General features: G+C 37.8%; 1 protein-coding gene across 4 annotated transcripts in view; it reads left to right on the top strand.

Moving 5' to 3' along the window:
• The window catches only part of ATP6V1H (ATPase H+ transporting V1 subunit H), a 51694-nt gene that overhangs the window by 13136 nt on the left and 15215 nt on the right, over positions 1–23343 (top strand). For all 4 annotated transcript variants that reach the window (XM_030011840.2, XM_030011841.2, XM_030011842.2 and 1 more), the window contains exons 5-12: positions 3076–3189; positions 6272–6376; positions 7452–7505; positions 10347–10444; positions 11930–12122; positions 15962–16140; positions 16996–17121; positions 19917–20018. In XM_030011840.2, coding sequence (XP_029867700.1) covers positions 3076–3189; positions 6272–6376; positions 7452–7505; positions 10347–10444; positions 11930–12122; positions 15962–16140; positions 16996–17121; positions 19917–20018 — 971 coding nt within the window. The remainder of the gene's footprint in view (positions 1–3075; positions 3190–6271; positions 6377–7451; positions 7506–10346; positions 10445–11929; positions 12123–15961; positions 16141–16995; positions 17122–19916; positions 20019–23343) is intronic.

Genomic DNA, 23343 nt, shown 5'->3' on the forward strand with positions numbered 1-23343 from the left:
TCAGGGATATCTTGCTGCTGGCATAGAGGGCTTGTGTGTGGGCATCTGCATGGCATCATCCCAGGGCTTCCTAACCCTCCATGTCTCCACTAGGCAAGGCTGACACAGGACTTCTCTTTTCTTTTGGTCATGTTCAGGTGGTAGAACATGCTGTCACTGATGCCTTATGGACTCTCGGTTGCACACTTCCAAGGTGTAAGATTCTTGTCAGAAAGCAGCATATAGGCCATTGACTCTGTGACTGAGTTTAGTGCAGGGTCTCTGCAGACTGCATGGACAGAAGGATACACAGTAGTGGATATGAAGTCTCCTGTCTTTGCCCAAGTAGTCTAAATTCAGTACATGCAAAGATTTTAAGCGATAAATTGTTCAAGGATATGGCCTGTCATGGTGCCACTGGCTCTTTCATTAACATTGTTTTGAGCAAAGATGTTCACTGCAGTTTCATGAAACGAACAAATAATATTTGAAAGCTACTTTTGATAGCTGAAACTTCTAGAAACTATCGTACATAGCAGTATCCAGCTTTTGTCTGTGTTGGTAATGACTGTCTGTGGTTCTTCTATTATCTTTCTGTGCTTTTCTTGTGAGGTTGTAAAAATCATATTAACTGTGTTTTGAGCACACCAAAAGCCTACCTGGGTGTCTAGGATTGTTCCTGCAGTTCTACTTACGGATTTGATCATTGTTCTAAGAAAGATTTCTTTTGGAGGCTGGCAGATTAATGTGGTGATTGCCTTATAAGAATATCACCATTCTGTTTATTTCTGAAGGTGGAGAGTGTTAGCATACTGGAGTCTCTGAGGAAACATTTATTATTCTATTCATATGATAAATATTTGGAACAATTTTTCTGGATTAGTGACGTCATCACACTGCACAGTCTGTTACTTATAAAATCTTTAAGAACCTGCACCATAGTTGCTGAAGGTAGCAGTACCACCCAAGTGAGCTTCATTATGCTGCTTCAAAAATGACAGATGCTAAATTATTCAACTGTTGATGTGAGAGCTTCAGGATTTCCTTTTTATTGGTATAGTCAGTAGCTGCCTGGGAAGGTGCAGCATCACATATTTCAGGGCCGTAGGCAGTTCTCCACTCCTTCCCTCCCTCCCATCTTTACCCCGCACCTTAACAGCAAAGCAGACTAGTCTTCTGATTGACAGCATGTTGAAATTGTTTCAGCTTTCCTGCTTCCAGACCTGTCTGTTGTCTCCTTAGTTATGTTGTAAACTGAACTCATTGATCTAGTATTTTTGATCTTTTTAGCTAGACTCTGTGTAGCCCAGGTGTAGATGCTAACAGCAATTTATTTGATCGAACTGCCGTTTTTCATCAAACTAGCTCTCACAGAGCGGAGGCTCTCCACCAAGGCACTGTGTTCCTGAGATCTCACTTTTTTTTTTTTTTTTATTTCACAGTTTGAACAACAAATTTTCAGAGGGTTTTTGAGTGCTTTTTGACACGTGCCATATAGAGCATTAATCACTGTAAGGGTTATGACTGCCAGATAACTAGTGACACCTCACCTTCCCCGGTCAGTGATCAGGACAGCAGTTTGCAGCCCATGTGGTGCAGTAACTTTGATACTTTGAATGAAGAGTTGGTTGCAACTCTGATGCTTAGTAAGAAGCCAGTGTTTGGATCATGGATACATTCAGGTCATCTTGTGCTTAATGAATTGTATTCTAACAAGCAGGCTTGCCTAGCTGATTCTTGGTCCACAGAGTTAATAATAGGGTGCTGAATTGATGGAAGAAAGCCCTTCAGCTAGGGAAGTTTGAAAATTAAATTCATTGGATAGTGGAGACTGAGGTACTGTTCTCATGCCATTTTCCCAGTTACAGTATTTCAAACAGTTTTGCCTTCCTTCATAGGAGTTGTATACTTGGTTATAGTAGTGTGACTTCAGTGGGGAGATCTCTCTTTAGAATGAAACTTACTATCCACCAGGCTAGAAACTATATGGAAATGCTGAGGAAAAGCAAGAATCCAGGTATTTGATTTTCTGGATGACTGTCTATGTTCTAGGCTACTAGGAAATAGCAGAGCTCCTCTTTCTCCTTCAGGTTTGCATGGCCTCTTCTCTGGTCTGCTTTAAGGAGAACCATAATAGATGCTTTTCACAGTGGTTATTAGGTGAAATGCTTGAAGAAACTGCACAGGGCCCAGGTTCAGGTACTTGTGGTCTCTTATGGTTCAGCCTAGAAGCCCTGGAGAACAGACTTCTGGTGGCTATGTCCTCTCCTAGGTATGCAGGTTGCCTGAGATAACAGCTGAATCAGTTGCAGCCTCATGTGGGAGAGAAGAGCTCTGATAGGACAAGGAGCAATGGCTTTAAACTGAAAGAGGGTAGATTTAGATTAGATGTAAGGAAGAAGTTCTTCACTGTGAGGGTGGTGAGGCACTGGAACAGGTTGCCCAGAGAGGTTGTGGATGCCCCATCCCTGGAATTGTTCAAGGCCAGGTTGGATGGGGCTTTGAGCAACCTGGTCTAGTGGAAGGTGTCCCTGCCCATGGCAGGGGAGTTGGAAATAGATGGTCTTTAAGGTCCCTTCCAACCCAAACCATGCTATGATTCTATGATTCCCATTGAGAGGAATGGAGAGGCAGGGCTAGCTTACGTCTCTGAAGTTCCACTTGTAGCACACGCAGCCAAGCTGAACAACAGGCTTTTGTGTGGAAGTAGCAATATGTGGAAAACTTTGTATGGACTTTATTCAAGTGTAATTGATTGCTGGGAAAAGACAGTATTTAGCTTGTCTCTCATTTCTCTCATTCTGCTTGCTTGATCAAAAGGATATATCCATTTTTACTCAAGCAGGTGTTGGACTACTGAGATATAACTAGGGTTTCAAAGTTTGTTTCCCCCCACCCCAAATCTCTAACCTTAATGTTGGAGTGCTGAAATGAACTGTATCCACAAGTAACTGTTGAACTGAAAAGTTTCCATGGGCTGTTACAAGCCAGGATAGACTCTGATAATGTATGCCAACACAATGAGGAGCAAATAACTGCCTTATGTTGAATGCTTTTACAAGTCTGTCATCTTTTCCTCTCTCCCAATTTTTACAGGAAAATCATCAGCGTGTTTGTATCTTCTTTGATTATGCAAAACGTGGTAAAAACACTGCATGGTCCTATTTTCTGCCAATGTTGAATCGACAAGATCTTTTCACTGTGCATATGGTAAGTTTTAAATGAACCTGTCTCTAAAGATGGTAGAGAAAAATGCTCGTTTTATTTTTCTTCAGGAGATTTTTGAGTTTGAAGGTAAACTACTGCCTGGACTGGAAAGTTTTCCTCTTGCAGTCTAGATGAGTCATTCTAAAGAATAAGATAAGCTTCACTTGACCACATTTTAGAAAGAAAAGTTACATTGTTTATTGACACTGTTTTTTCTGGGAGATTAGAGCAGGTTACATAACTAGAAAAATAACTTTTGTCACAACTGCCAGTCAATGCTCCTCATGCTGTACAAATATTAGAATTTAAGTTCTCATCCTGTGAAAGGGAAAATATCTTTACCTTGATGAACTTATTCTCTCACATGCTCAAATTAGTACAGTGCCGCTTGAAATCTGCTTAAAACGGTTTGTAAGCATACTGGGGAAGAAATAATGTCTGCTGTTGTGGTGGGTTGACCCTGGCTGACAGGAAAGCTCCAACCCAGTTGCTTGCACAGTCCCCCACAGCAGGGCTGGGGAGAGAATCGGGAGGGCAGAAGTGAGAGAACTCATGGGTCGAGATAAAGATGGTTTAGTAAGTGAAGGGGAAAAAGGTGTGTGTGGGGTGGAACCCTAAACAAATCCAACAAAAAGAGGTGATGCAAAAGCAATTGCACAACACCAGCAGACTGATGCCCAGCTAGTGTATCTCTGGTCAGCTGTCCTGGCTGTGTCCCCTCCCAGCCTCTTGACCTCGCACCCAGCCTACTCACTGGAAGTGTAGAGTAAGAAACAGAGAAGTCCATGATGTTGTGTAAGCACTGCTCAGCAGCAGCTAAAACATTGGTATGTTATGAGCACTGTTTTGGTCACCAGTCTAAACCACAATATCATATGAGCTGCTGTGCAGAAAATTAAGTCCTTCCCAGCCAAAGCCAGTACAACCACGTGCATTGTATGGTATCTGCTATGCTTTGAGCAACTGGGTGCTGCTGGTGTATATGGAGTAACTTTTCTGGAATTCTTAATATTCTTCTGTCATCTGTGGTAAGAACTGCCCATTTCATCTCAGCAGGGTTTTTTCCCTTTTTGGGGAAAAATATGGTTGCATTACTGTAAATTCCTAATGGACACCATAGTTTCCACCAATAAAACTTGTATTATGGCTTGAAGAGGGAGAAAACTGCATGGCTATGAATTGTTCTTCACTGCATGTGTTTGTGCTGGCATGGTATGGTAGAATCAAATCAGTGGCTCAAACTACAAAACCACATACCTGGCCTGTATTATGCTGTGGTGGCAGTACTGGCGCAAAGAATTCCATGCAAGTCATGCTATTTGCCCTTAGGTGTGGCCAGTGCAACTGTGTTTGGGGCTGTGCTGCGACTTGAACAGTGAGCTGGCACGTTTTCAAGAAAAATGTCAGGCTTGGTTTTTTTTTTTTTTTTTTTTTTTTTTTTTTTTAAATCTGACTGATTAACTGCATGCTGTGGAATCAGGTTACTTGGTGCTGCTGAAGGAGAAGGCTGTTGGGGTTTTTTGGTTGGTGGTATTTTTTGGTTTTTGTTTTTTGGTTTTTTTGGCAGTATTGCTGCTGAAGACCCATTTTGCAAAACTGCAGTCTGAGCAAGCTCAGACAATATTAACTTCTCAAGTATGCAGCTAAAGTGTAATTTTTAGACCTCTGCAGTGCAAAATAATTAGTCTCCCTGGAATGGTGGCTTTCAAATGTATAGTGCAGAAATTTCTATGTCCAGTATTTCTCTGCTCACAGATGTGTTATTCAGATATTGTTTTCTTTAGATACTGCAAAAATATACAAATAACTTTACAAGCCACAGAGAACCTCATGTGATGTGAATCCACTTTAAGACACTGTTTGCTCCCTTATTATGCCTTTCAGTACTGTTTGTGCATTTTTTTTCAAAACAGTTTTAGTTTTGTGTTGTTTTTATTGTTTTTATTTTTCCCCTCCTTACTATGCACACTAGAATACTTTTGATGCCACATCATTGCATCTGCATAGACAGATAAAAATACTTGTCCTCTGTGTCCAGGCTCAAATTCTGCTAGGCGTGAATGGTCTCTCATTTAGGGGCCAGGTAGCAGTTTTAACTCAGGATCACGGTAAGCTGGAGATCTAATATCTCATATTTTAAAGCTGAAAGGATTTTAGAGCGTTACTTGGCTACATTCAGAAGTGGATTTGACATATTTCAGTATAAAAATAATTGTTCCAGACTCTCATTCATGATCCCACTAGAAATCAGTGGTGGTGGTGCTGCACATCTGAATGCAGTATAGTGGAAAGGTGCCTGGAATAGTCTCCTCAGTGCATCATGGAGCTGTATGCAGGCAAACAAACCCTTACTTCAGTGTTACTTCAGTGGTTTCTCAGTTAGACTGCCTCTTTATATATAAGCTGGCTCAAATGTTTCTGCAAATAAGCTGCAGGCTGCAATGTAGAGTTACTTCAAGCATAATTTTGAAAGGCTGGCATAGAAATATGCTCTTGTTATATGTATTCTTGTGCCATAAGCATCATGAAAATTCTTAACCTGACTACATTTTTACTCCTCAACTTCATTCTTAAATTCTGCCTTCCCTTTGGCTTTCTGCTCTTCTATTTCTGGGATTGAAACTTCTCCCTTCTTGAAGTTAAGTACAAAAAACTTTAATACTTTGCAATCATTTGTGTTGGCATATGCCATGGTTGCTCAAAGTAAGTCTGCTCATGTATGTGTTAGGCCATTAAGAAGTGTCTTACTGTTGATGGATTTCTGACTGTAATAGTGTCCTACAGCAGTAGCCCATTGATAGCTCCCCTCCACCCCTTTCTGAGTTCTTAGTTGGTGCCTTGTGAACTTCATCAGCTGCAGGTATCTGGTAATATTGTGAAAATATACCGGTTATTAGGAAGTAGAAGCAGCAGAAAGCTGAAGAAACAAAATTACTAGGCATGAAGAGTCCCTTACATAGAAACCCTGTAGATTTCTGTAAGTGGCCATCTTTTACCTAAACTTGGTTTCCAGAGCTTATAGGAATTCTCACTGAATCCTGAAAGCACTGCATTTGAAAAATCTGTTTATTGCATTCTTTTTCAGGCAGCAAGAATTATTGCCAAACTGGCTGCTTGGGGGAGGGAACTTATGGAAGGCAGTGACTTGAATTACTATTTCAACTGGATTAAAACTCAGCTCAGTTCACAGGTAAAAAGCTACTTCTGTTTAAATGTTACAGTGACTTTGGAAACTTTTTTCAAGAATATGAATATATAGATGCGGAAACAAAAGGTATATTTTTGGTTTTCTTTTTTAAAATGAAATTTTACTCTGTCACTTTTAAAGCTAAATATCCTTTATTCAAACACATAGTTTTTAACTTAATATTTTATATTATCTACTCTAGTGCTTGAAATAAATTAAAAATAAAATATAAGGCATTTTGCCTTTTCTGTTGGTTAACATTGATTTTTCTTCTGGACACTGAGAAAACATGTGATGAAGGTTTTTTGTCTCCCTGTATTGTTTTGTTTCTCAGAGCTTTTTACTGGTAAAAAAATCACATGGCAGCAGGAGGTGAATATCAAAACTTTCTTCCAGTTTACTGTAGTACAAAGCTTTTGGTTTTAGTCCTGTCTCTTGAAACTAAATAAATCTTGACTTATTTGGACAGTATTTTTATGGCATTAGCTCAGTATGAACTGCTTACTGCTGGCTTGTCCTTCAGAGATGAATCATTCTCCTTTGTATTAATTTTTGGAGATTTTCCCTTCAATCCTTATCAAAACTCAGTGATTTGTGATTCTTTAAGGTAGTGTTGTAGCAGAAGTAGATTCTGGAGAGCAGAGAAACATTCAGTAGGTTTAGTAACGGTACATTTTTCATAGTTTTCCAAACTGGGTTTATTAAAAAGGAGTTTTGTTTTTTTTCTCTGGAAGAAGAATCTTAAAGTTGGAATTTCCTTCAGAAAGATTCAAGAGAACAGTTTTCAAATTCTAAGATGATGATGGTTAAAAGTCTTGAGTAAATCCACACTTAAATAAAAAAAAATTAAATCCTGATATACCAGGTTCAGCTCCAAGCATATTCTTGTAGACATGATGGTGTGTGTGGGAAATAAATACAATATATTATCATAATATATTGAGCAGGAAAAGTGTCTATAGATTCTTAATCTTTTTATGACTAGAGGGATCAAAGAATTGTAAGAAACTTGGTAACTAACAACTGTTCTGTAAGGGTGAAGGACAGCTCTGATTTTAAACTTATATTTTTTTGCTAGAAACTACGTGGTACAGGGGCTTCTGTGGAACCAGGAGCAGTCTCCACAAGTGATGTGAGTATATCTTTGAAATCTGTCAATTTGCTATTTGGGGCAGGTGATACCCACTCCTTGGATTAATGTGCCGAGCTGTTCTGGTGTCAGTAATAGAAAGAACTTGGAATCCGAACTGTACGACAACAGAGTGCCAGGTGATGGCGCCAAGAAACAAAAGTATTTTTAAAACTGATTTCACAGAAAATGCTGGCAGTGGAAGTATGTATTTTGCAAGTTGGTTTGGGTTGTTAAAACTGTAGATGTATCTAGCATTCTCTTTGTTAAAACTTGAAAAAATTATATGCAATTAATTTAGTATTTGAACAATACTGTCTGTTTAGCACTGAACTGTCGGAGTTGTAGAAGAAACCTGAGACTAAGAAGCTTTTGGCTCTTGTGATGTGCAGAACTTAGAAAGGGCACATCAGATATTAAAGCTAACATTGCCCCTCAACCTCTGTAGCATGAAATTACAAGAGTGCTTTCAAAGCTGTAAGCTTTTCATATTTGAATAGCTTGAATTCAGGGGAAAATGGATTGTCCTTTTCGCATCAGTATTTATTTATACCAAATTTCATGTAGCTATAATGGCTGTTGAGCTTGGAGATGAACTGCAGCAGTATAGCAAATGCAAGCGATCATCATAACTGGATTTTCTGTTTTGTTGTGGCATAACAGGGCCATTTATCATAGCTTCTGAATGTGGAGTAGAATTCAGTTTGGTCTTTTGTTCCTTTTGCAACCTGAAAGTGTTCACAGTTTTTCAGAAGACTTAAATATGAAGCTGGAATTTGTTTTTCTTCTAAATGTAGCCATTGCTTTAAAGTGTTAGCTTCCTGTAGAGGAAAGCCTCTTAAATTACCCCCTGACTGTGGTTTAAAGTAGAAAAGATGAAAGACTGTTAGGCATGACCATAGAGAGGGGGTAAAATTATGGCCTGAGCATAGAAGTTGAAGTATTTCAGTATTTCATGTGCAGTTCCGTGTGCCATACTGGTAGGTTTTGTTAGGCTGACAGCCCTTGGTCATATAGCCTTAAAAGAGTAAATAGTTCTGCAGCATGCATCACCACTCATTATGGAGCTGTGAGCTCTTCTAACTTGCTTAGAAATCTGTGTTCATTGTACTGTACCACTGCATGGATTTATCATACCACTGCAGGGTCCCAAAGCAGCAGAACTGATAGTGCAAATATGTTCTAGGATAATTAAGTTGGGCAGGTACTATCTTGACTTCGTTAGTGTTCTGATTTCAGATCTAGCTTGTGCAGGATTTCCAAGCAGGTCCTGACTAATTTATTTCAGAGTAAATTAGAGATGCATTTGTAGGATTTTACACAGGAAATGAGGGCTGGGATCTATTATGACATTTCAATTGTAATAGTGTTGGAAGAGAATGCTTTTATGACACACCCTTTAAAAAGAAAACTCCAAGTTCAGTAGTACACAGGTTGGTGATGCAGATAAATTAATATATTATTTGGGGCTGTTGGTGTGTTTATACCTGTTTTATTCGCATGGTGTGCGAGAGTGAATACCTACTCAGGGAAATGAATGTTCTGTATGATGATTTGGGCCTAGATGTTCAGACTCAGTTTTTACATAAAGGTCTTAATCTCTGATGAGAGAGACAGAATGAATTCATCTTTATTTTAAATTCTGTTTATTGTCTTTTCTCTTCATGTGGGATTGCCGAACTTCTGTACTCCATTAAATGTTTGAAAGGTTTGACCTTATATTATGTGAGTGATCTACCATAAGACTTTCAAGACACTTAGTAAAGAAAAAGTCTTATAGAAAATAAAAAAACTCCAACAATTTATCAGCAGCATACCTCAGTATTAGTGAAGATAATGCCAGAAGTTGAGCAAGAAGAGAGAAAAAAATGCCACTTCTGTTGTATCATGAGATCTTTCTGTTGTGGCAGTGGGAGGGACAATGTTTTGGCCAAAACCCATTTTTGAACTGCAGTGCATCTTATGTGTTACTGCACAGAAAACACATGCTTTTAGAGATGAAAAGCTGTTTAATGATTCTGTCTTTGTGACTGTTCATATAGTAGTTTGAATGAAAATAGGATTCAGTGGTGCATCTCAGTGTCTTCCTGATGGGAAAGTTTTAGTTGTATTATTCTTTTCTTAGCAGAGTATACTGTGCTAAGCTTTTAATGAAAAGAAGAAAAAATTAAAATGAAAAGCTAAACTTTGAGGATGATTTTGCATACTCATTTTTCTAATGGTATTTTTTTGTATAAATATACATCTCATTATGATAAGCATGGTACTGTGTGGCACATGCATAGGAAAATATATAATTGTAATGACAACGCTGCTGTTTTGAGTTGGAGAATGGGAGTGGGAAGAACCTGACCTCAAGATTCCTTTTTGTACAATGACCTCTAGCAAACTTCTTCAAGCTTGGTAACCAGTTTGCTGATTTATTTCCCAAAGTTTGCTCAATGGAATAACAATTGACTCTGTGGATGAAAGGGCTCTGGCAGTATAATCAAACAGGAGACAGCCTTCATTCATAGATACTGAAAGAAGGCGTGTTCAAATGGGCTATAAAAATCTGTTATGGTAATGTAAAATGGCATCACTTGTGTAACAATTCTTTCGTATTCAAAATTCTTCTCTATTTATATTTTGCTTCCCACCTTTTCTTGTAAGATTTTTTTTTTTTTTTTTTTTTAAATAGGGAAATGTAAGGCATTGTAAGAGTGAGCCTGTTTAACTTGGGAAGTGTCACTGAAGAGGTGTGTGTTGAAGTGTGCCAGTAAAGCCTACTTTGGAAAAACTGAACTTCAGCACTTACTACCTAACTCTTCCTGTAAGAAGTGATGTGTTCTTCTTTTCACCCAGAGTTCCCAGTATGTACAGTGTGTTGCTGGATGTCTGCAGCTGATGCTCAGGGTCAATGAATACCGCTTTGCATGGGTAGAAGCAGATGGAGTAAATTGGTGAGCATTTATTTCAATTTATATGGATATATTTGCACTTACAATAGCATGTTCCCCAGCGACCTCTTTTAGAATAGAACTCTCTTGCAAAAGACAGCTGCTCTGAGTACAAAACCTAATTTTTTTTCAAATGCTAATATAGTCAAATAGGCAAATGAAACTTGCAGATATAGGTACCAACGCTGAGGCTTTAATGCCACTTTACTCTTCATTAAGAACTGCTTAAATAAATAATCTGAAGGGGAATACAGCCATTTGTCTTCAGCTGAAGATGCTCTGGTTTTTATTTAATAGAACAAGGACTAACGAAATGAGTTTCTGCTAATCTTCTTTGTCTTTCAGTTTGGAGTTGTTCAGTCTGAAAATATCAGTGAAAAGAGAAACACTTTCTAGAGCTAAGCTCAAATATTTTGTTTTCCACCTATGGCTTCAACTATTCTTTTATCCAGATTCTCTTCATAAATAGCTCTGTATGAGGCTAGGATGTTGTCACTCATCTGATTTAAAGAATTGCTTGTCTATAAATAATTTTTCTGCCATGTGTGCCTCTATTGGGGATGGTGGCTATATGTCTTGAACTTTAAGAAAAAATATCCCTGTACCCTGAAATGGAGAAAAGTCAAAGTTGCCAGTGAAGTGAAAGTTCAAAAGATGTTCATGTGTGTCAAGATGACACTGTTGAAACAAACTTTCTCACCAAGGAAGCTTTTTAATAAACTGTTAAAGCATAACAATAAGCCAGCATTTCAACAGGTTTGAATTTGTCTTAATTTTGATAGCAATGATCTTGAAAGTAAGTAATTTTTTTTTTTTTTTTTTAAACTGGGTTAGCTTTTTTTGGAATGGACCTGTAAATTGCATATTAAATTTTCAAAACTTCAGCTGAACAAAGCTTCTGCATGATTTCTTCTTGGAGATAGTGTGATATTATTTCTTCTGTAGCAGTGCTTTGTGTATCTGTGATGTGTTATATCTATAAGCTGTTTTCTGAGAACTCATTTGTTAAATAATGACTACTTCAGCTCATTTCAGACACTCCTGTGGAGAGATACAATTAATGAAACAAGTTCAGTTTGTGTAGATTTGTTCTGTCTGTTTACTCCTTCCCTTTCTTAACTCTGAAGGAGTAGCTATGCGTTTCTGTTTCTCCTAGAATGACAAATAATGCTCTAAACATGCCAGTAGAAAAAGAGTCTTGGTGAACCTGAAGATGGATACAGTACCACATCAGTTCACATGGGAAAAGCTGCTTTATGGCTGTAACGCTAAGGACGAAATAACTATGTCTTTAAAAGATGGCTTTCTGAACAAGCTGCTTGTACAGTGATAAATACTGGTGCAGGATACTGTGAAGCGTGTGTTGTATACTCATTCTCAGCAGCTCTTTCCAATAAGTTCCTGTTAACCATTTCTTTTAATGTTTTGGGTGGAGCAATGCAATCCATGCAGTCATTATTTAAAAATTAAATGTATACTATTTTTCAGTATCATGGGGGTCTTGAGCAACAAATGTGGTTTCCAGCTCCAGTATCAGATGATCTTTTGTGTGTGGCTGCTGGCATTTAGTCCTCAAATGTGTGAATATCTCCGTCGGTATAATATTGTTCCAGTGCTGTCAGATATTCTTCAGGAATCTGTCAAAGAGAAAGTAACTAGAATCATCCTTGCAGCATTTCGGGTAAGTGTCTGTTGACTGCAATCACACTGTGCTTCTCTCTCAAATGGGTAGGTCTCCAATGTTGCTGATGCACAGCTGTTTCTGCTAGACCGTTTCAGTAAACTGTATTGAAAGCTTAATTCTCCTTTTTTTTTTTTTTTTTTTGTGAACTGAGTGTTGTTACAGGTAATAGACATGCTATTACAAGTAATAGATGTCTGCTATTCAATGTCGTCTTAAAATAAGGTTGACTAAAAAAACCTATGTTAACACAGGCACTAGTGATTTCCCTTCTTTAGTTCAAGATTCTTTTTTCTACTGGTACTAGTGTAAAACACTGTAGTTACTAATACCTGATAAATTTTGCCTTGCAAAGCTTTAGTTAGAAATATGCATATGTTTGTCCAACTGACTGACTTAGAAATTATTTTTATCTACTAGTCCAAAAATCTTTTCTTGGTGGCACTGTCAAGATGAATGAGAATATCCATGTAAGAGTGATTAGTTGACTTACTGTGTCCACGTTACCTGAAGAATCACTGGTTCTATTTAAGATAATTTGGAATAACTGAGTACTGAGGCTTGATGCTTTCATTGTGAGAGTACCAATTTGTGTTCATGGATGCTGATTGTGCATGTGCACATAGTTTTACACGTGCTTGTCAAGTATCTTGTAGGTAATACAGGAATGCTGTAAACACTTGTAATTGTGTTTTTAAAACAGGACTTGGATCCTGAGTAGGAGATGTAGATCTTGGAAACTATTTTCCTGGGTGTTGATTGTGTTGCAGTGGTAGATGTTGCAAGCAAATTAGGGTGGGAGAGGGGAATTGTTGCTTACTGACTCCCTGATCAGCAATAATGAGCTGTGTGAAGGTGCTTACTCTGTGACTTAAATGGTCTCTCTAGCCAAAAGCATCTGCCACTTTGAAAAATTTCTGAATAAGGTAGATCATAAGAATATGCTATTTATCGTGTCGAAGGAGGTCAGTGGTGTGAGGTATTCAGTAGGGGGTATTCTTACTATGTAGACTTCTAGACGTTCTAGTGTTTTTTAGGATCTTAGTGTTAGGATTAAGCAGGAACATATAGCAAGACAGCTTGGGAAAAAAAAAAAAAAGTCGAGGGGCTTAGCAGTTCATATCCAACTTCTTCCAATTCTGAGATCATAAAAAGTAGGAGAAATAATTGTTAGTTCTTAGATTTAGTGTGTTTTGCAAGAGGAGACAAAAATGAAGCCAAGTTCTTTTAATAAATAAAGGCTAAGAAAGAATAAGATGGTTCTGTTACAGGCTTCGGGGAAATTAATTTAGCTGTTTTCTTTCTCCAACATGGCATGAAAATGAGGTTATAAACTGGCAGCCAGGAAATAATACATTAGAAATTAGACATCAGAGCTGTGAGTTCTGAAGCAAAATTAAAATAGGTAGCAGAGGCAAAATAACCCTTTTCCTGTGTGAGAGGCCACAGTATCAGTTTATGGGAAAAAAAAAAAAAAAAGGTGACTTGCATAAAGGACAGGGCTTAATGATTTCTCCAATCATCCCTACTGCCTGTGCATTACTGAAGGTATGCCATAAGTCTTGACAGGTTGCGTATGTCTTTTCTACCACTCGATTTCTCCAAATTTGACCTGTTTCACCTCTTTGGCAAGTTAATGGCCTGAAGTATGTAATTGTAATGTCATTTTTGTCTATAAAGCAACAGGTATTGGGTACTGCTGTCTACTTCGAATCAATTACTTTCTCTCTTTACCTATTAAAATGTTTTTTCCTCATTTTTTCATATTTTTATTGTCTTTTTTGTCTGTTTCCTACCTGTAACTCATTTTGTACGTTAATTTTTTTTTTTTTAATCACAGAGTAGTTTACTGATCCATTCTATTTCGTCATGTGTTCCTGTTTGTACTTTCCTAACATATCCTTTCAATTTCACTATAAAAAGCTTGAATATCTCTACTATGGTATGAGATAGGTAATAATTTGGAGTAGCTTCCATATCTGCCTATAATTCTCTTCACTAGGATTTCTTTGGAAACTTTATCTACCTGTTTATATACCTACTCCTTGAACTGGTTGAATTTTGTCTTTTAAAATTAATTATTTGTTCTTTCGCTCTCATTAGTACTTCTAAGTGATTTAGCATTACTTTCTGTAAATTGCCTTCTACTTCTCAGTTCTTTTACTGAAATAGAAACTTTCTTTTCCTCATTAAAGCTAATTGTATGTAGCCATTAAAAGCAGTAATATGACTTACTTTCAGTATGCAAGTTTTAAGGTTCATTTGCAGTGTTCTGCCTTAACTGATATGATGTCTTATATCTTAGAAACCTTAAGTGTAATGGTTCTGTGAAATGAGTGATGCAGTCAAATTCCTTCTATATGGTTTCATTGCTTATTTCTGGTAGATGTTAAGGCTTATTTATATGAACACATGTTCTGTTTGTTAAGGACTTTGTCCTAGTTTCAGCTGGGATAGAGTTAACTGTCTTCCTAGTACCTGGTACGGTGCTATGTTTTGAGTTCAGTATGTGAAGAATGTTGATAACACACCGATGTTTTCAGTTGTTGCTAAGTAGTGTTTAGACTAATGTCAAGGATTTTTCAGCTTCTCGTGCCCAGCCAGCGAGAAAGCTGGAGGGGCACAAGAAGTTGGCACAGGACACAGCCAGGGCAGCTGACCCAAAGTGGCCAACGGGGTATTCCATACCATGGGACGTCCCATCTAGTATAGGAACTGGGGGGTGGGGGCGGGGAATCGCCGCTCGGGGACTAGCTGGGTGCCAGTCTGCGGGTGGTGAGCAATTGCACTGCGCATCATTTGTACATTCCAATCCTTTTATTATTGCTGTTGTCATTTTATTAGTGTTATCATTATCATTATTAGTTTCTTCTTTTCTGTTCGGGTTTTGCTGCTTTTTTCCCGATTTTTCTCCCCCATCCCACTGGGTGGGGGGGGGGGTGAGTGAGCGGCTGCGTGGTGCTTAGTTGCTGGCTGGGGTTAAACCACGACAGTCTTTTATATGGAATTCGTGTTTTCAGCTTTATCAAAAAGTGCAGGTGGCTAGCTCTGATTGAACAACATAATTTGAAGCTGATTAAATTGAGTAGAAGTGTAATGAATAAATGACATTGGAACTTGACTATTACATTCTGTGCTTGTAATTCCAGTCTTACCAACAAGCTTCTGTTTGAATAAAAAATGTCTAGATGGAATATTCCCAAATTCAAAAGAAACTGATCTAATCCAGACCTTTTTTTAAGGCTTTTCTGCTTTATACTATTGCTGCACAGAAAGCCAAAATGATAATCCCAGATAAAAGTAGTTGTTTATGGCAGAGACTCTGGAATTTGGGATATAAGCCTGCCCTTTTTCTTTGAATAGTCTTTGTAGTCAGTCCAATTTGATATGGAAAATTATCAAAGCAGGTGAATTAATGCTTTCTGGTATTGAAGGAAGCATACAATCTAGGAGGAAAAAGGTCTAAGTGACCTAAACTTGAATGCAGTGGTGGTTGTCCTTTTCAGCACATATGGTTGCATTACTTCTACCTTGCAAGACAGACCTTTTTTTTTTTTTTTTTTTTAAGTTCCTCTTCATCTGCTGTAGTGGCAGATATTAATACTCATCCTGTGTAGTAATGTCAGTTCTATGCAATTTATGCTACTAAATGTAGGGTAAAGCAGCCACTGTGTGTTAGACTCATGCTTTGCTTCTTTGAAGAGATTGTTTCGAGAAGTGGTCAATTCTGTCACTTACTAAATTAAAAAGTGCCAATAAGAATTTCTTAAAAATACCACTTTGAAACAAAGTAGTCTGTTTTTCAAACAAACGAAATAAATAAATTTTTACTTTCCTAGAATTTGTTAGAGAAATCTACTGAGAGAGAAACTCGCCAAGAATATGCTCTTGCCATGATTCAGTGTAAAGTTTTAAAGCAGCTAGAGAATTTGGATCAGCAGAAATATGATGATGAAGACATAAGTGAAGATATCAAATTTCTACTGGACAAGCTTGGTGAGAGTGTGCAGGACCTTAGGTATGCTTTGCAGTGTGAACTTTAAAAAAATGCGATTATATGAACATTGAAAACTTTTTTCTTTTTTAAGGCTAAATAATGTACAGGATTATGATACATAAATGCTAGCTGATAAGGTGGAGCGTACAGAGACGCTGGTTGTATATATAAGTTAACTATTCTAAGTATTTACAGGCTGAATAGAAAATCTTCACTTTTTGGATGTGTGATCTTTGTAACTGATAAATTGTTAAAGGACTTAAGATGGATCTCATAGGAGTTCCAGTCTGTGCTGAAGACTACCGAATTAGAATACATTTTGCTGTCCAGATTAACTCAAGTTTTTTCTAGTGTTTACCTAGTTCTTGCTCTTGTGCATAAATTGAACTGCACGTTGTAGTTCATGTCAAAGGTTGAATTGGATGAGAGGCAAGTACTGGGATCGTTGGTTGGGGAAGTTAAAACCTAGAAAACAGGCAAAACAGCCAGTTAAATTCCCAAATGCTGTGGTGGTGTGGCTTGGGTTTTTCCTCTGTGTTTTGTTTGTTTTTTGGTTGAGGTTTTTTGGTGGGGTTTTTTTGGTTTTTTGTTGTTTGTTTTTTTTTTTTTTTTTTTTCCCTCCAGGAATTGAGTTTTGGGGTGGATGGAGGGGTATGTTTGAAAACAAGTTTTTCTCTTGCCTTTCATGCCTTATTTTTAAAGTGTTGAACTCCAAGACAGGGAACAGTTCTTATGCTCTGCAGAGAGCTGACTTCCAAATATGTCACAGCAAGTTTTGCTCCAGCTTTGTGTGGCTAGGGACAGGCTTGGGGATGCGATTCAAACTCTGTTCATAGAAGCTTAGCCAATATTTTATTTAGGTCTTTTGTGTTGCAGCTCCTTCGATGAGTACAGTTCTGAGCTCAAGTCAGGAAGACTGGAGTGGAGTCCTGTACACAAGTCTGAGAAATTTTGGCGGGAGAATGCTGTAAGACTAAATGAGAAGAATTATGAACTACTCAAGTAAGTTTTCAAGTCTTTAGTCACATAATTCTTTAATACTTTCTGTGTTTAACTGAACCCATATCTAATACAGGTTTTACATTTCAACATGAAGTAATGTCTAGAATGAAAGCAAGTCAGAACATCTTGCTATTTTTAGAATGTATGGCCTTACTCATCTATGGTTCATTTTGTTCAAAAGCAGAATTGTTTATTTGCTTTTACTCATCAAAATATATTGATTATGATGATAGAGGGAATACCTGTACCTTAACTTGCACGCAAATTTGTGCCATTGACTCCTTTCATGCTTTCACTTGAAAAACAGCTATACTGAGGTAATTAAAATGTTTTTACCATACCTTAGTCTTAGTTTTGTGTTGTGTGTTGTTGTTGATCTGAGTAATGAACTCCTGTCTTGAATACTTGGGAGTTGAAAGTTGTGGCACTGTTTCATGGAAAAATCTGACTTGCAGCCTTATGTTGCAGTCTGTCTATTTTGTCTTAGGACTGTGTTTGGTGTATGTAAATTGTTAGATGAAGTGAAGCTGAAGCTTATCTTTCCTTTTGGAGTCAAGGACTTATTTGCTGGCTTATGAAAGAGTGTACTCAAAAGATGTCTAGGTCTTAAATAGCTTGTAGGAGCTCTTAGTTGTTTAACTGCATTGTTGTTAACTGATAATACCTGGTGTCCTTCCTGTTCAGTATTGGCTAGTAAGTGCCAGACCTAACAGAAATGAGGAGGTCCAGTGGAGCATGTGAGATGTTAGAAGGCGTGGCAAGAGCAAGCTGATCCTGAGCTTTATGTGCATTTCAGTCTGCCCTGAAACCTCACCAAACAAGTCTGATAAATTCCTCCCTGAGGGCATATTGCTAAATATGTAGGATTATAGACTTAAAAATTTGAGATGCTGCCAACTGCAACATGAAGTTGATGTTGAAGCTTAGTATTTCCTGTAGCAATTGCACTGTTTTACTGTACTCATCTCTCCTGGTTCTAGGACTGTTAGGTAAATTTATTGCGCTTGTGCTGCCACAAAGACAGTGATCTACAATAGTTCCTTTAAAAAAAAACAAAAAACAAAAAAACCCAAAACAAACCCCAAAACAAATACCCCCACCATCCCCAAAACCAACCACCTCTCCCACAGTGTGGTGGGGAGATTCTTGTACCTCAGAACTTCTCTTCTGTTTTGTAAGATGTGTGACAGACAATCTTTTCTTTGCTTCAAGCCACATCATTTTATTTCCCCTTAACTGCCAGCTTACTTGTTTTCTAGCTCTAATATACCTAAACTTACTGTTAAGCTTACTTTTTTTTTCTGCCTTCCACCATTATCAACTTCTTAAGCAAGTGATGCTGGACTTGTATTTTGTTCAACAATATTGTATGGATATTTAGTGAATTCTGATTAGTGTTATGGTTCAAGTTTCTGCTCCTACTTCTTGTTCAAATTAGGAGTTCTTTTAAAATGAAAAGTGTTTCATCTGTCACCTTCCTGCCTCTAGAGAGGTAGTGGCTGTGGTAATATAATTTTACAGAATGTTCTTTTTTTAATTCCAGTTGAATTTTTAACCTACCTACCTATTTCAACTTGTTACTAACTTTCTGTGATTAGAACATGTTTGTCATCTCACTAAATGTAGATGAATCTAATTTTCCAGTGATCTGTATGTTTGACCTTTTAAACTTACTATTAGTGCCTAACCTTAGTATCTGTGTAATTTCCCCCCTCCCCCCCCCTTTCTCATTACTGGCTAGAAAAGTGTTACTGGTAGCTGTTTTCCACTAAAACTGATTAAACTACTTCATTAAAAAATGCAGACAATATTAAGAGTTGAGGAACTGTTTTCTAATTCTTACAGCTCTGTATGTCTGTTCATGCTAATAAAATAACTAATATATAAGATTGGAGTCAATTACAAGGTATAGCTTTCATCATCTCAGTCTTTGAGTTAGGACAGAACTGCTTTTTAGACCACAGCAGCTGACTGAACGAGTGATGTTTTTGAGATAAAGTTAATGGTCTTGAACCAAGAGAAGTTCACAGTTGCACAGACCAGAGAACTCGGTGTGCTGCTTTGTTCTCAACTGCTAGGATGCCTTTTAATTTTTAAATGACTCTGTATAACAGTGTTCTGCATAAATTCTGCCCTTTTTGTCCTTCTATCCTGCATTGAGCCAGGATACCGTTGTAAGGTGAGGGGAGGAATGGAGTTGGGAAAAGGCTGATAGATAGCAGTCTTGTCGTATCCCCCTTGCTTTGTCACGAGGATTGTGGCCTTACCGCTTTCTGAATCCATAGTGCAGGATCCTGAGTGCAGGAGCTGGGAACAGAATGCAAGCATGACTGGGGTCTATTGTGTAACAGAAGCAGCAGCATCTGTTGGCCTTGTGTAGGCTTTGTGTTTGTGTCCCACCCCTGTCCCAATCTATAAATATTTATACGTTTGGTTAGTACAGTTATCTTGAACTCAAAACTTGTTGATGTTGAAGCCAATGTGTAAAAAAAGGAGATATTTTGTAAACCTTGGTTATAGGTATGTGTAGATGTGGCTCACTAAACTCACTCTAGTGAATGCTTTTAATAATTCTGTTGATTAAGGTGGGATCTCCATTGGTTTAAGTGCAACTGTGCATTTGAAAAAAGTTCTATTTTAGCTTTGCTGTTTGGGTGACTTGTGAAGCATTTCTATGGTTACAGGCTTTGTTATTTTAAGTTATCAGTGATTTAAACAACAACGAAGAAAACCCAAAACAACAAAAAAACCCCAAACCAAAATCTGGGACTTGATTGTCTCAAATCCTTTCCTAGAATCCTGACAAAACTTCTGGAGGTTTCTGATGACCCACAAGTGCTGGCTGTAGCTGCTCATGATGTGGGAGAATATGTACGACACTATCCCCGTGGGAAACGGTAAGGAAAATGCCAGTACGTTGTTACTCAAGAGACTAGCTAATATACTAGAGTATATACTTTGCCTGTGGATTTTCTGCTTATTTATATTAAAATATGCTACATAGGGATTGCAGGTTATGCTTAAGTTTAATTCACTGGGAAGGTGAGATAACACTAACTAGATCAGATGAGAAAAAACACACTAGATCTTTGACTTAATATATTTCAGTGTCTCTTAACAATGAAGGGAACCTATGTCAAAAGAAGTCCTGAAGAAGTTGTTTAGAGTAAAGCAGAAGATATGTACCAGAAGAAGTTGGAAGAGCTATCAAGAATTTAATCAACTTATCATTTTTACCCTCTATTATGACTATTGGACTATAATTATTGGACTTACAGTAGGGATGGACTATTTCAACAATGATTAAGTCTATTCTGTGACTTAAGACTGCTGAGACAAGATTTTTGTCACAAACAATTGCTATTGTAATTTCAGTGATGTTAGCACAGATTCAGTTATCACTCTTCTATTTTAGCGTCTTTTCTTTTAGCTACACAAATACACATTTTCATGAAAGTGTTAATGTTTATTGTAAACCTGAATTCCTGTCAAAATATACAGACAGACATTGCTATATTTTCTTGCTTTGTTTTGTTTTAAAAACCTGTGAGCAAAGATATTTGCTGAATAATTGTATCTCTAAGGTAAGACGACCACTGAAGCAGAAAAGGGCCTTTGGTTTTTGCAGGAATCATGCTCATCAGTCACCTAAAGGGACATGTGACTTAATTTTTGTAGCAAAGAAGTGGTCTGTTTCTGGTTTCTGCATAGGGTTTAATGGATAAGACGAAAATGGTCTTTTAGGCTTGCTGGGAATTTCATGAACACTTCTTGTGCAGACTGCTATCTTGACAGTAGTAGAATCATGAACAACAGACTGAAACTTCATGCCGTATATATGCTAGAAACATTTGTTCACTCTAGAAAGACAGCCCTTGTAGTCCTGTAAGCAACTTGAACTGAAGGTATTTTTAGATTATTGGAACAAATTAACAGTTTTCTAGGTCCATTAAGAAAGGTCAGAGGTGTTCAAGTGTGTACCACTTGTACTGAGCAGTGCTGTGTATTTGCTAATTAGCTGTTGTCTTCCAGAAGAGATTTCAGACAACTGGTATTTGGAGGGAGGCAAGATATCCTCCAATAAGGTGGAAACTCATACTGCTGCCTACAAATGGCAAAGCTGAAGGACTAATACTGGTTGCTCCTGCTTTGAGCTGCCCTTTGTCTGAAACCATTTTATTAGGTGTTTGCCATAATTTTTAAACAGCTTGCACACATCTACCCAAATGTAGCATAATGCTTGGGCTAGTATGGCCACGCAGTTGCTGGACCAAAGCTATGAAGTCGGATGAGTGGATAAACAGGACCTGTATTTCTCTGTCTGTAGTTGGGAAAATGTACTGCTGGCAGGACCACAGCTCTGCACAGCTCCCAGGCTGTTAAACCTATTCAGAAGTGCGTCACCCTTCAAAAGGAGTGGTCATCAGCAAATAAGAAGTGTCCTAGATACTATTCTAACCCACATTTCTTATATCAAATTCTAATACTTTAGCTGCTTTCTGCTTACAGACTTGGTTTATTTAGCTTTCTGTTTTGATGGACAAACTAAAATGCCTCAATCTTTCTTTTAAAGAATTTAGTTTGCAATCCAGTGTATTGTTACGAAGTATGACTTTAGCAATTTTAGGACTAAAAGCTTAAAATACCTAAGGACTGTGTGTTGGTTCCCACATAATGGTCTATTTCTTACCATGATGTTTTTTGATATATAGTCATTTACTGCTCCCACACTTGGTTGGCATTGCACACTCTCATTGCATGACTCACTTTGAGAGCGGATGCTATTCATTGGTTTAGAAGAATAAGAGAATTCATGTCTTAAATACTTTTGTTTCGTTTAAGCGTTTATCCTCAACTCTTAACTGGATCGTTCTTCAGCCTTTGAAGGCTGCAGAGGCAAATTAGAACCTAAAACTTCTTGAGCTTACCTGCTGCACACAGCAGAGACCTAGGGTTACAGTTCTGGCTAACCTTTCCCTTTGTCTGACAAAAAAAAGAGTTTGTTAAACTAAATAGTACATCTTTGCTTGGCTGTTCTCTAATGTTGTCAGCTTAAATAATTTTAACTTGCCTTTTAAAATTGCACATTGTGGACCAAGTTCTCAAGGCAATAGCACCACGGGCTTCTAATGAGGCTCAGCAACATGCATTTTCTGACAATGTAACAGAAGAAATAAAGTATGGTATTGGTGTTTCCTGTCACTGAAAATAAAAGCAGGCTAAATGTCAGCCTCCAGTACAACTTCCATGTGGCCCCAAGGGTTACTGCTATGTAAGATCAACACTTTCAATCACTTGAATGCCGTGAACATGGGTTTTATGTTTTGCATGTGCAAGAGATTGACACCTAGAGCCATTCCCTTCTTTAGCTCATGATTCAGGAACAGCTTAAATGCATTCCCTTTTTCACCTTGGTCTGCTTTTAGATATGTAGCGTGGATTTTATATTAATATTTTCTGCTATAACAGTCTAAACTGTTCTCATTTATCTTCATCTTCTGTTTCCTCTTTCTCCCTTTAAATGTGTCATGGTAAAGTCTGGCTTTTGAGCATCTAGAAACTTGCTTGAATTGCCATTGTTTTGGCTTAGTTCACTGTTGTTATGGGGAACAATCCCTGCAGAAGATGTGCACATGCCATAACTGGCCCACTGGGCTCTATTACTGCTGTAAAGTAAGCAGAAGTTGAGGAGAGGGAAAACAGAACTAAAAGTAGTGTTTTGAGCAGGTTTGGAACTTGAAGGAACAAGATTCACTGTGAATGTTCCTCCCAGCTGCTTACCTTTTGGTCTAAAACACTTGTCTGGGAAGTGATTTGTACCAGTAGGCAGTGTTATGCAAGAATGGTAGCGCTGTTCTTTGACTCTTCATATTCACAGTCATAATTTCAGTGATGTACTGTCATCTGAAATATTATTACCATTTGTGATTATAGCATTTTAACTTTTCATTTTGATTCTTGTGTGCTCCTAGCCTAAGGAAGCTTTTGAGTTTAATGCCTTTTCTACTTCCTTTCAATTCTTGAAATTTCAGTGTTTTAAGTCAGTCCTGTAATAAGGAAAAAATTCTTGTTTGTGTTTCATAGTCTTGTCTTTGTGTGCAGTGGTTTTATATTTAACTCATGATTAAAAGTGTGAGGCAGCCTAAGGCAGGTATAAAGTTTGGTTTTTTTAATCTGTTACATTACTAATAACTTCTTGAATTCTTGGCGAGGATTTTCCAG

This window comes from Aquila chrysaetos, chromosome 4 (genome assembly GCF_900496995.4).
Source record: "Aquila chrysaetos chrysaetos chromosome 4, bAquChr1.4, whole genome shotgun sequence".
In the NCBI taxonomy this organism is placed as follows: domain Eukaryota; kingdom Metazoa; phylum Chordata; class Aves; order Accipitriformes; family Accipitridae; genus Aquila; species Aquila chrysaetos.